Genomic DNA, 13934 nt, shown 5'->3' on the forward strand with positions numbered 1-13934 from the left:
GTTATGTTTTATAGAAAATCTAAAATAGGGACTAGTGATTCTCAAAATGTGGTTTGTGTACCACTAGTGGTACGCCAAATAATCAGTTCATTAAAGTAGAGTGTTTTGTTTTTCTATATATTCAAACTTAATGTTACTGTTCAAACTGTATGTGATATTACAGTGGCCAAACATTTTAAATATACCAGTTAAATAAAACCTCTGCTTTGTTTTAATGAATACTTCGGCATACTACACTACTAATATTTTCTGAGGTGATACTTGGTGAAAGAAGTCTGTGAACCACTGCTCTACAATCTAAAGCTGGGCAGTCCAAACTTTTTTCACAGAGGGGCGCACAATCAAAGGAGGAGAGGCCAGGAAGGCGGGTTTGGTTTAGTTAGCTACGAACACAACTTTCACACCTTGAAGAAAATCCACATATTTTCTCTCTTATCAGGTTATTACATTTAATTCCATTCAAATCAAATCCAATCTAATTTCATCTACCATCCTCTGTATATCCATCCACCCATTCATTCATCTACCCACCTACCTATGCCCTCCATCCATCATCCATCCATCCATCTACCCACTATACCCTCCATGCATCCATTCGTCCATGTACCCACCTAACCTCCATCCATCCATCTATCTATCAATCAATCAATCAAAGTTTATTTATATAGCCCTAAATCACGAGTGTGTCAAAGGGCTGCACAAGCCACAACGACATCCTCGGCTCAGATCCCACATCAGGGCAAGTAAAAACTCAACCCAATGGGATACAATGAGAAACCTTGGAGGGGACCGCAGATGTGGGGACCCCCTCTGGGCGACCGGTGCAATGGACGTCGAGTGGATCTAGTTAATGGTGTGAGAGTCCAGTCCATAGTGGGGCCAGCAGGGGATAATCTTGAGTGGAGACAAGTCAGCAGCACAGAGACGTCATCAACTGAAGCACATATGAGTGGTCCACCCCGGGTCACGACTTTGAACAGCTAGCGAATCATCTGTGGTTACCTAATAACCTCTCCACGCAGGAGAGGGGGGCAGAGCAGAAAAGAGACGGCAGATCAACTGGTCTAAAAAGGGGTCTATTTAAAGGCTAGTGCATACAAATGAGTTTTAAGATGAGACTTGAATGCTTCTACTGAGGTAGCATCTCTAACTGTTACCGGTAGGGCTGGAGCCCGAATAGAAAACACTCTATAGCCCGCAGACTTTTTTTGGGCTCTGGGAATCACTAATAAGCCGGAGTTCTTTGAACGCAGATTTCTGGCTGGGACATATGGTACAATACAATCAGCAAATTAGGATGGAGCTAGACCGTTTAGTATTTTATATGTAAGTAGTAAAACCTTAAAGTCGCATCTTAAGTGCACAGGAAGCCAGTGCAGCTGAGCCAGTATAGGCGTAATATGATCAAACTTTCTTGATCTTGTCAAAAGTCTAGCAGCCGCATTTTGTAACAACTGTAATATTTTAATGCTAGACATGGGGAGGCCCGAAAATAATACGTTACAGTAATTGAGGCGAGACGTAACGAACGCATGAATAATTATTTCATCTACCCACCTACTTACCAAGCTATCTATCTATCTGTCCATCTATATGTATATTTGTCTGTTTATCTATCTATCTATCTATCTATCTATCTATCTATCTATCTATCTATCTATCTATCTATCTATCTATCTATCTATCTATCTATCTATCTATCTATCTATCTATCTATCTATCTATCTATCTATCTATCTATCTATCTATCTATCTATCTACCTGTCTGTCTGTCTGTCTGTCTGTCTGTCTATCTGTCTGTTTATCTGTCTATCTGTCTGTTTATCTGTCTGTATGTCTATCAATTGCATCAGCGTTTAAATGTAATTCTCCATACTGGCCACTAGATGTCCCCCTGACACAGACCGCGGGACTTCTCCCTCACCTGAGCGGCCATCATCCTCCAGGTGGGTCGCTGTGCCTTCTCGTCCACTTCAGCGCCAGCGCCACCTTCTTGTCATTTACCTTCCGCGGCCCGGCGGGGCGTCCTCAGACGGAGCCGCTCTGACAACCGGGACACATTTGAGTTGACTTCCCGACAAACATCTGCGTCGAAGTTCTCACCCTAGTAAAGCTTCCTGACTACTTTTGCCTAATTTCCAGCAGAAATGTTTCACCTGAAGTCTGCTGTCTCTGCTCGGTGAAAGTTTGGACTCGTACAGGAAATTAAGGCTGCAAATGGAGAGAGAAGACGTCCGGATCATTAACATTTAACACGGTAGATATCTTTTTTGATCGTCATTGTTTCTACATTGGTTTTATTCTCCTGTGTAACACAAAAGTGATACACGTATTAAGTGTTTTAAAAAGTTCATTATTAGAACTATATTGTCCATGAATGGTCTAAAACTCAGGTGTTACCTTTGACATTTACGTGAGAAATAGCGCTAAGAACGTTCAGGTTGAGCACAGGCATGCAGGGGGAAAAGTAGGTGTGGGAGATTTGCTTAGGTTGGCCTTGAGGGATCGAAGCAAAGGTAATTTAAGACCTGTCTTACTTCTCTCGTGACAATGCAGACTATTGTGTTGGTGACCATCACTGACTTGACCTGACAGCAAACTTGAATTAGGCTGCATTCTCACTTTGCAATTTTGCTCCTGTTTTAGTTTGGTTCTTTTGAACGCAGCCCACAGAGCCCGACTTGGTGAGGCATAACCTCATCAACTAAAAATATAACAATGATACTTTGGATTTTAGAAGTTAAAGTCTCAATCCTAACTTTGCACAACATTGCAGACAGGTCACACAGTAAGGATATGTTTTTTTCATAGCTGTTGTACCTACTGGTAAGGTGAGGCTGAGACATTTGTTTAGAAAGGGTGTGTCGCATACTGGTGGTGCTCCTTATTTCCCGGCCTTGCCATGCCGGGGCACGTACCCATGGAGATTACAGGTGAATTATGTAATCGCCGGAGGCGCAGCTGATGCTGGTTTGGCTTGAGAGATACCGTATATAAAGTTTGAGACAGGGTGATGACACAGATGTGGCTGCTAGGATAGAAAGCATGAAGTGCTTCCCGCCGCCTCACACCAGACAAGCAGCTGATGGGCCAGGAGTGGGTTACTGGAAGAACAATGAGGTGTTGCAACAGGTACACACTCATTTGTTTGAAAGTTGTGTGTTTGTGTCATCCTGCAGGGAGAGGAAACTCCAAGCTGATGAGTGTGACTGTTGATCGATAGGATTAGCTGATGAGTAACTCATCAGTGGCTTTCTTATCGCAAACAATATTTGGCATACATGTTGTTGACTGTTTTTCTACCTGTAATTTCAATGGGGGGGAAACTTTGTACTGAATGGAAGCTGCTGCGTTTGTATTTGGTCTGGCAGATTGTCTAGCTGTGTTCACTGGCACTAAACAACATAGTTGTGTCTGACCTGTCAGTTCAGAGGGTCACAAAGTGCTCATTTGGACCCCTGACAACCTCTGGAAGCAAAGCAAACATCTCGCAATACCTCAAGGGAGAATTGACATTTTGAAAAGAACAAAAGACAAGAAAAACTGATATGTTTTTGGAGTTTTAATGTTCTCTCAGGTTTCCTCCCACAGTGCAAACATTTTTGGGTAAATTCCAGACTCTAAATTGCACTTGGGTGTAAATCGGAATGTGGAGTTCTATGATACCTGCAAAATTATTCACTTTTTCAACATCTTACAAAACCATATCAATTATTTCCTCAGGAACATTACTTTTTTAAAATTTTTACAATGTGCAATATTTTTAAATATAAAACCCAACACATAGGACTTATTACTGTGTGGGAATGTGAAAGATCTTAAGAAAAAATGTATGTATAAAGGAAAACTGGTTATTTAATTGCACAAGCCATTGCACATTGGGTGTGTAAGCCCTCTTTGATGCATCTAAGGGACTTTGCATGTTCTAAATCTGACCAATCTAAGTCTGTGAGAGGTGAAACATCTTCTGAGACAAACTGAACAGTCTAGTTGCGATTCATTGAATGTACTGAGAATACAATGACCGAGATGAAAGACAACATCCATGTTTAAAGCAATGGGACTCAAGTAAATAAGTAAATGTAGTCACCCAAGTAATTACTTGAGTAAGTATTCAGTGAAAAAACTTCTCAAGTACCGTGTAACTTCTGATTTGTTTAGTAACTACAACCGTAATTTGAGTGTGTGTGCGTGTGTGTACATGTGTGCGTGAGTGTGCATGTAAGAAACAGTACTGCAAAATATACCATCTTACAGTTACTGTTGACATTGTAATAGGGCTAATGTTAGCATCTGCAAAGCTAAAACATTAAAAAGCATCTACAACTATTGATTGATTGAAACTTTTATTAGTTGATTGTACAGTACATATTCCGTACAATTGACCACTAAATGGTAACACCCGAATAAGTTTTTCAACTTGTTTAAGTCGGGGTCCATGTTAATCAATTCATGGTAACTAGAGTTGTCCCGATACCAATATTTTGGTACCGGTACCAAAATGTATTTCGAAAGTTTTCGATACTTTTCGATACTTTTGTAAATAAAGGGGACCACAAAAAATGGCATTATTGTCTTTATTTTAACAAATTTTTTTACGGTACATTAAACATGTTTCTTATTGCAATTTTGTCCTTAAATAAAATGGTGAACATACGAGACAACTTTTCTTTTATTGGTAAGTAAGCAAACAAAGGCTCCTAATTTAGCTGCTGACATATGCAGTAACATATTGTCATTTTCCATTCTATTATTTTGTGAAAATTATTAAGGACAAGTGGTAGAAAATGAATTATTAATCTACTTGTTCATTTACTGTTAATATCTGCTTACTTTCTCTTTTAACATGTTATATCTACACTTCTGTTAAAATGTAATAATCACTTATTCTTCTGTTGTTTGGATGCTTTAGATTAGTTTTAGATGATACCACAAATTTGGGTATCAAGGATCATGCAATGGTCATAATTGAAGTCCTCATGTGTCCAGGGACGTATTTCCTGAGTTTATAAACATCATTTTAAAAAAAGGAAAAAAGATTTTGTGACGATGAAAAATATCACTGTAATCATAGTAGTATCGACGAGATACGCTCTTGTACTTGGTATAATTACAGTGGATGTTATTAGGTGTAGATCCACCCATGGCGTTTGTTTACAATGTGACGCCGGTGAGCTACAGTGTGTAGTGAAGAATGTTTAGCTATTCCTCGTCCTGCAGGGATGATACTTGTGAGAAACGTACTTTATTTGTCGCCATGGAGGCGAGGATTAGTGATTTAGAAGTAGCTAAAACACTGCAGACTGCAGCTGGATGTTAGCCATTAGCTAGCTAGCCATGTCTTAAAGCACCTCTTCCTGAGGGCATTTCAGTGTTATAGCTTCACCTTTATTGTTAGTTTTTAAGCCAAAATGCGTCCATTCTCCCTTTTCTGTCTACACACATTTTCAGTTTGTAACTACTCCCTGATTGTGCGTTGCCGAACATGCTCCTCTGCTTGTAAAACCAGCAATGACAATGCGCCGTCATGCCCATTAAAAAAAAAAGGGGGTGTGGAACCGGTACTTTTTAGAGGCGGTATAGTACCGAATATGATTAATTAGTATCGCGGTACTATACTAGTACTGGTATACCGTACAACCCTATCTACAACTTACTACAACGTGTTTTCTGTAGTTGGAAGTGGAATTCTTGTAGTGTGAACAGGAAAAGAACCCACATGACGTCACATAAACCGGATGTGCAACGCCCTTTTTAGCTTTATCATTAAATAATATTTAATGTTATTTTGCCAATATAATTATAATGTGTGCTTGTTGTTTATGTATTTAATACAATAGATACAACTTGCTTAAAAGATTTCAGTGTGTGTACAACAACATTTTGAGCATATTAACAACACTGTGATGATGATGATAACCTGGATAGTTTTGGTCATAATAACTGTGATATAGCATTTTCACATCGTTACATCCTTATAGCGGAGTAACAAAAGCATTTCTTCTTTACAGAAAATACTCAAGTTAAAGTAAAAATTATGTTTTATTGAATTACTGACAAGTACAATTCTTAACTATTCCTTAACTACCCACCTCTGTGTGTCACAGTGACTACAGATATTTGTACCACTTTAAGGGCGTATCTCTCCCAAAAATATAGTTTAATTGCAAATTTTACAACCTCTTGGGTGTTTAAGATTAGGGCTTCCCCTTTACCCCCGCCTCTATCCTTTTGCCTTGGCATGGAGGTGAGGGAGGTGCTGAGGTGGTGAAAGGAATAATGGAGTGGGTGACTTCAACAGAGAGGGTGGGAGGATGCAAGCAAACTTGGACTGAAAAGTTTCTCTGAGGGTAATTATCAATCTGTCAGGAATGTAGCCTGCTCCCCTACCAGACATGCTGTTGCATGGCTGTAGCGGCTTTCTTAGCATACTAACTTGCATTACTGTGCAAACATCAGTTGACTCACTTACCATATAGTTTTTTCTGCTTTATTTATGCTATTGTAAACTTACATTACTCTTGTGTTTAACAATATATCGTCTCTGTCTACAACTTCGTCCTACAGGACTGCAATCTATTTGTGGCAGTGGTCTCTACTTGTTGAGAAGAACTACACACTCAGAGTTCGATACAACGCAGCCTAACATAACGCGATATTCTATATAACGCGATTGTGCCATTGACCACAAATTTTCGGCTGTTTACGTCGCGGTGTGATGGCCGGTAGTCTGGGGTGTAGGACTATCTAACGAGCGAAATCTGTTATACATCTTACCGTACCTTGTAGGCCATTTAGGGCTACTACAAACTGGGCTAGTTAGCTCAATACGGCTAATGCCAGCAAGCGTGTCCACAGCCTCTAAAGTTAAAAAGTTACTCTGCTCTAACTGGCAGACACGTCCCTCTAGCAGGGACAACCTCTCCATGAGAAGGGTGCAAGAAGAACGCAAATGCATGCTCACGTTTTTTCCTTCACTGAGTCTAGTTCTTGCTGTCTTCGGAGTGGGGGACCTCAGCTTAGGTCCGCTAGCTTAGCAGCCAACTAGCTGAAAGTGAATTGGTGAAACAAAGAGAGCAAGTGCTTTGTAAATTCGGTAAGACTAGAAAATGTGTTAGAGAAGGGCTAAAGAAGGCTATAAAATATTTAGAAGCACACAAAATAGAAAAATAGCACTTAGCTTTGACAACGACAAAGGAGCACGAAAGAGCACAGCTGAATTAACAGCCGAAAAAATAAGGCTTTCTATATAAAGCGATGTCCGGAATAACGCAACTGGATTAATCGTTGCAACCCTTTACTGATTCTTCTTGCTACATCTGGCAGACCAGGTATAAGGTTTGTATAGAAGCGGATGTGGGATGCATATAGTCATTTACTTTCCAGCGAGGTGACGACAAGTTACATTTACAAACAGTGCCGTAACCTTTCAGAAGAATACGTAGCTTTTATGTTTTGGCTTAGAACTAAATGATTCATTCTAAACTATGGTTGTAACATTAACTGTTTTTAACTCTCCGAGAAGGCTGGTTTGTATGTCTACTCATATCAACAAGTAAAAAAAATTGGGACTTCTGTACAAGGGCAGGCCAATCCTGCACCCTCTTCTTTTGCAACCAGACTTGATGATTTTGCACTGCCCTGGTAGAATTATGAAGAGGACTTTAGAATGTTGCTTCTAAAGGTCTGGTTTGTCCCTCTCATATGGATTCAAGAACTGTTATTTGTTCCAAAAAAAGTTTTAAACTTGGATTCCACTGTGATGTTCCATCCTGGATGTAAAACAAAGTTAACAGCAAACATTATGTTGTTGTCTTTTCTCAACAAGCACTAGTGATGTGCTATACCACTGATTTATCTTTCCGATCCGATACCGAGAAAAATTCAGGCTGGAATCTGCGATATGGATCTGATACCGATATTTTGTGCAAATTTACCTAATGTGTCTGGTAAAATATAAAAAGTAGTGTATTTCAAATGTTGCAGCTCGTGGGGAATCATCTTCAAACGATATAAAATGCAGTTATTCTGCACTTAATGTGTTATCTTATCTAAATTCAACTCTGTATGTCGTGTCTCCAAATAGCCGACAATAAAGCGATACACACACTTACTGTTTTAGAATACTGAGTAGCTCATTTTAATTTCCAATAATTTTCTTCCATCCATCCATCCATCTTCTTCCGCTTATCCGAGGTCGGGTCGCGGGGGCAGCAGCCTAAGCAGGGAAACCCAGACTTCCCTCTCCCCAGCCACTTCGTCCAGCTCTTCCCGGGGGATCCCGAGGCGTTCCCAGGCCAGCCGGGAGACATAGTCTTCCCAACGTGTCCTGGGTCTTCCCCGTGGCCTCCTACCGGTCGCACGTGCCCTAAACACCTCCCTAGGGAGGCGTTCGGGTGGCATCCTGACCAGATGCCCGAACCACCTCATCTGGCTCCTCTCGATGTGGAGGAGCAGCGGCTTTACTTTGAGCTCCTCCCGGATGGCAGAGCTTCTCACCCTATCTCTAAGGGAGAGCCCCTTTTATTTATTTAGCCCCTTATAATTTTCTTAAATGAACAAAAATTATTTGCAATGGGTGTTTTATTACAATTGCTATGTATAATTTAATGGGCTGGTGTGGTTACACTTGGTCTGCGGTTGTGAGGCCTGTTGGATGTACTGCCAAATTCTCTGAAACGCTTTTGGAGACGGCTAATGGTGGAAAATGAACATTCAATTCATGGGCAACAGCTCTGGTGGACATTCCTGCACTCAACACACCAACTGCATGCTCCCTCAAACCTTGCGACATCTGTGGCAGTGTGCTGTGTGATAAAACTGCACGTCTCAGAGTGGCCTTTTATTGTGGGCAGCCTAACGCACACCTGTGCATTAATCATGCTGTTTAGTCAGCATCTTGATATTCCACACCTGTGAGGTGGGATAGATTATCAAATAAAAAAATGCTCACTAACACAGATTTAGACATATTTGTGAACAATATTTGAGAGGAATAAGTCTTTTGCGTATACTGTATAGTAAAAGTTTTAGAAGTTTGAGTTCAACTCATGAAAAATGGGAGCAAAAGGGATGCGTTTATATTTTTGTTCAGTACAAATGACGTATAACACTAAAAAGCGCAAATTCCAACCATTGGAATACTCTCTATAGTTCAAGACTTACGGTAATTTGAAAAATACACTTCACATTGTATAGGCGGCTCCAGCTTCAATGGTAAAAGTAAATTTTTTTTTTATATTTTTGAAAATTATTTTTTACTTTTTAAATTCATAATATTTATTTTAAAAAGTATTTTTTTATTAATGTTTTTTATTTTATATATATATATATATATATATATATATATATATATATATATATATATATATATATATATATATATATATATATATATATATATATATATATATATATATATATATATATTCAATTTATTTGGAGACCTCCTGCGGGCTTTCATTTGCCCAGGTCTGGTGTAGAGTTTAGGTTGTGTTTTGGATTTGGATTTTGTGCGCTGCATAGATTTTCCATGCACAGAATACACAGGAGCAGTGCGCAATTGTGCAGGCGCGCACCTTGGAGGTAACATTGATGGGTATCGGAATCAGCAACATAAAACAATAATCAGAACATTCCTACTTTCCACTTCTAGCGTCAGCAAAACTAAACCTACTTCAAGCAAGTAGTTCAGGGGTCCCCAAACTACGGCCCGCGGGCTGGATCCGGCCCCCAAGCATCCAAAATCCGGCCCACCGGAAGTCCCAAGTTAAAAAAAAAAGTGTTTATTTTATTTTATCTTTCCTTTTTAATCCATTTTATACCGCTTGTTACTCTCGGTGTCTCCTAGCCGCTCAGGCAAATCATATTGTCTAAAAATGAATTTTCCCATCGATAACGTGACAATGTTAAATGTTGATGAACATCAATGTTAATTGATGTTAAATGACAAAACGGATTAACTCGCTGGAATATAAAGACAATGTATATATATATATATATATATATATATATATATATATATATATATATATATATATATATATATATATATATGTATATATATATATATATATATATATATATATATATATATATACAGCCCGGCCAAATTTTTTTAACCCAATGCGGCCCCCGATTCAAAAAGTTTGGGGACCCCTGAAGTAGTTGAACAAAATAAACAATCATTGTCTTCATTTGTCTGAAGTACAGTACCGTATGCTCTCCTGAGAAGCAGCATCCTCTGCTGTGGAGATTTGTTTTTGTCTATTTCTTATGTCAGAATTACACATTTTGAAGAAAAAAACACAAAAATACACTGCAGAAGTTACTATGTGTTCCAAAATATTTGGTTTTGTTCGGGACATAATGTTGTATCACTCTGTATGTACTGTATGCAATTGATTTGTTGATCTATTAGGAACATGGAGTGGAAGCTCTTGACCCACAACAGTGATGGTTAATGTGTTGTAATGCAATCAAGATTATTGGTGAAATTGTGCTTGGACCACCCCCACCCAACCCCACCCCCACATTCCCCACTAGTGCTTTCCAACGCCCAGACTGAAGTGTCCTGGTTCTGCACAGTAACTCCACATAGCTGAGAAGTTAAACATCTACTGATTAAACGCACCAGTATTAGACGAAGCGAAGCTGCTGGTCTGGTGAAGGCAAACTGGAAAAGATTCAAAACTATTTCACTCTTTTGACCTTACTTGTGTGTTATTTCCTCAGTGCAGACACAGACTAAGCACATCCAGCGGATCCTTGACTCCCATGTTGGGCCATGTGAGGCGCTTTAGCTCAAGCACATGTAGATGTGAACATCCTCGTGGTTAAACTGAGCTAGTCCAAACAAAGGTGGCTGTCTATGTGCTGCCACACCCTCTTGGCAGTGCCTTATCCACACGAATCAGTTTGCTACCTCAACCTCACTAGGCGACAGTTCCTGGAGAACTCTCGCCAACCAAGCTCCCAAAATGGACCTTGCATTGTTCATATTTGCCGGTGTTGATGGAGGGTGATTTGGTTTGAGCCTGTAAGGAACTGTGTGGCCTCATCTTAAGTCTGCATGTGGGTATTGTGCGTGAAAATGTGGTGCGATCCAAAAAACCTTACAGTGCATCCAGAAAGTATTTACAGTACTTCACTTTGTCAGTGCATCCTTATTCCAAAATGGAATAAATTAATTTTGGTCCTCAAAATTCTTCACACAATACCCCATAATGGCGATATAAAATATATATATTTTTTTTTAATTAGCAAATTTATTTAAACTAAACAATCATTATTACATTGGTATTCACAGCCTTTGCTCAATACTTTGTTGATGCACCTTTGGCAGCAATTACAGCCTAAAGTCTTTTTGAATACGATGTCACAAGCTTGGCAGAGCCATCTGTGGGCAGTTTCGCCAATTCCTCTTTGCAGCACCTCAAGCTCATCAGGTTGGATGGGAAGCGTCGGTTTTCATCCAGGATGTCTCTGTATATTGCTGCATTCATCTTAGTCTAGTCAGGGAGGTGACCAAGAACCCTATGGTCACTCTGTCAGAGTTACAGCATTCCTCTGTGGAGAGAGAAGAACCTTCCAAAAGGACAACCATGTCTGCAGCAATCCACCAATCACACCTGTATGGTATAGTGGCCAGACAAAAGCAATTTATTAGTAAAACGTTTAACAAAATGCACCTGAAATACTCTCAGACCATGAGAAACAACATTCTCTTGTCTGATGAGACTAAGATTGAACTCTTTGGGGTGAATACAAGGCATCATGTTTGGAGGAAACCAGGCACTGCTCATTACCAGACTAATACCATCCCTACAGTAAAGCTTGGCGGTGGTAGCATCATGCTGTGGGGATGTTTTTTAGTGGCAGGAACTGGGAAAGTAGTTAGGATAAAGCGAAATATGAATGCCGTAATGTACAGATACATCCTTCATGAAAACCAACACTTCCCATCCAACCTGATGGAGCTTGAGAGGCGCTGCAAAGAAGAACGGGCAAAACTGCCCAAGGATAGGTGTGCCAAGCTGTGGCATCGTATTCAAAAATACTTGAGGCTGTAATTGCTGCTAAAGGTGCATCAGCAAAGTATTGAGCATAGGCTGTGAATACTTATGTACATGAAATCTTTTTAGTCTTAAAAAATGTTTGCAAATTTAAAAAAAAGAATTACGGGCTTTTGTGTGCAGAATTTTGAGGACAAAAATACATTTAATTGGTGACCCGGCGGTTAAATCTGGCCCGGGAATGACGCCAGACCAACCAGCGAGTTCAGTTTCAAAACTGGGGAGACAGACATTTTTGCAGTAAATTCTTAAAACACTGGAGTGTTCCTGTTGTATAGAGGAACTTGGACCACTGTAAACACACTAGCAGATAATCCTTGCATTGACATTTTAACCTTGCTAGCAAACACTGGGGACTAATTTTTTTCATAGTGTGACTTATGTAATTAAGGTGTTGCTGTAGCTTCTTTACTTCAGATGCAGTCAGTGGTCATTTGTTCAACTTATTACGTTTTAAGTGGTGCTCCTCAAAGTTCCATTTGGTCTCTCTTTTTCATCATTTTGGGCTATTCAACTGGTGGTCTGTGAGTTCAGTTAAAAGAACTTGTGAGAGACACACATTTTTGCAGCAGATTCTTAAAAACACTAAAGTGCTGTTATAGAAATTATCTTTGACTAGCTTTTTTTTTTCCCCAGAAGTACCTTAAAAACAGCAGAGACCAACATAAGCTATCATCAATTGTCTACTGTAGAGGGTGCTGGCTCTCCGGAATATCTAAAATAAGACTAACAAAAAAGGGAGAATCCAGCCCCCCGGTCGTTAGAAATGTGACCCCTAAAACATTTAGTTGGATATCCCTGGCGTACAGTAACGATGTGACGTTCGCAAATGAGTCAAATCTTTAAATGGCTCATTTACATGAATGATGAGAATACATTTGCAATTGGGAGTGGTTTGTTTGCAAACCCTTTTTAAATGAAAAATTTCCCACATTGCCACTTTTACTGCTTCGCCAAGAGGGATATTAGCGCCTGATAAAAAGCTGTTCAGCAGGTTCAGTAGTACCGATTTTTTACGTCATGCGCAAATTTGTATTCTTGTTGTGTATATGAAGTTAAAGTTAAAGTACCAATGATTGTCACACACACACTAGGTGTGGTGAGATTATCCTCTGCATTTGACCCATCACCCTCACCCCCTGGGAGGTGAGGTGAGCAGCAGCGGTGGCTGCGCCCGGGAATCATTTATATATGTATTATAAAAATAAATACATTTAATTCTTATTTGTATATTTATTTCTGAATTTTACGTTAGTAGTAGAGATTTTATGTTTCTACTCAACACAGAGCGAATCAAGCAAGTACCAAGATAACTGCCTTGCCTACAGTGAAGCATGGTAGTTGTGTCATGGCCAGGGTCTGCAGGACTGCTGCTGGCACTGTAGAGCTAGGGTTTGAGGAATATGTGAATTAGAGTATGTACGTTAAGGCCACATGTGAACACAGATGATGGACTACCTGTTCAAAGCCGGGACCCGAGGTGGACCACTCTGTGCATCAGTTGGGGACGTCTCTGCGCTGCTGACTTGTCTCCGTTCAAGATGATCCCCTGCTGGCCCCACTATGTACTGGACTCTCACATTATTAACTGTATCCACTTGGCATCCATTGCACCGGTCACCCAAGGGGGAGGGGAAATCCCCACATCTGTGGTCCCTTCCAAGGTTTCTCGTTGTTCCCATTGGGTTGAGTTTTTTCTTGCCCTGATGTGGGATCTAAGGTGAGGATGTCGTCGTGGCTTGTGCAGCCCTTTGAGACACTTGTGATTAAGGGCTATATAAGTAAACTTTGATTGATTGATTGATTGATGTCCGTCTTCCAACCTGATATGCTCAAACAAACTTCCAAAATGACAAGTGC

The 13934-nt window shown here is 40.0% G+C and overlaps 1 protein-coding gene across 2 annotated transcripts in view; it reads left to right on the plus strand.

The window, feature by feature from the left end:
* The first annotated feature begins 2028 nt into the window (after window positions 1-2028).
* The window catches only part of LOC133646099 (uncharacterized protein KIAA1522 homolog), an 80673-nt gene continuing 68767 nt past the window's right edge, over window positions 2029-13934 (plus strand). Inside the window, exon 1 of one of the 2 annotated variants that reach the window (XM_062041105.1) lies at window positions 2029-2257. Coding sequence is in view for 1 of the 2 variants with exons in the window: in XM_062041104.1 (XP_061897088.1) it covers window positions 3046-3132 (87 nt within the window). In the remaining variant the exon portion in view is untranslated. Of the gene's footprint in view, window positions 2258-3022; window positions 3133-13934 lie in introns of those variants that run through there. The other variant, XM_062041104.1, reaches the window with a different exon arrangement.

The sequence above is a fragment of the Entelurus aequoreus genome, linkage group LG03 (assembly GCF_033978785.1).
Source record: "Entelurus aequoreus isolate RoL-2023_Sb linkage group LG03, RoL_Eaeq_v1.1, whole genome shotgun sequence".
In the NCBI taxonomy this organism is placed as follows: domain Eukaryota; kingdom Metazoa; phylum Chordata; class Actinopteri; order Syngnathiformes; family Syngnathidae; genus Entelurus; species Entelurus aequoreus.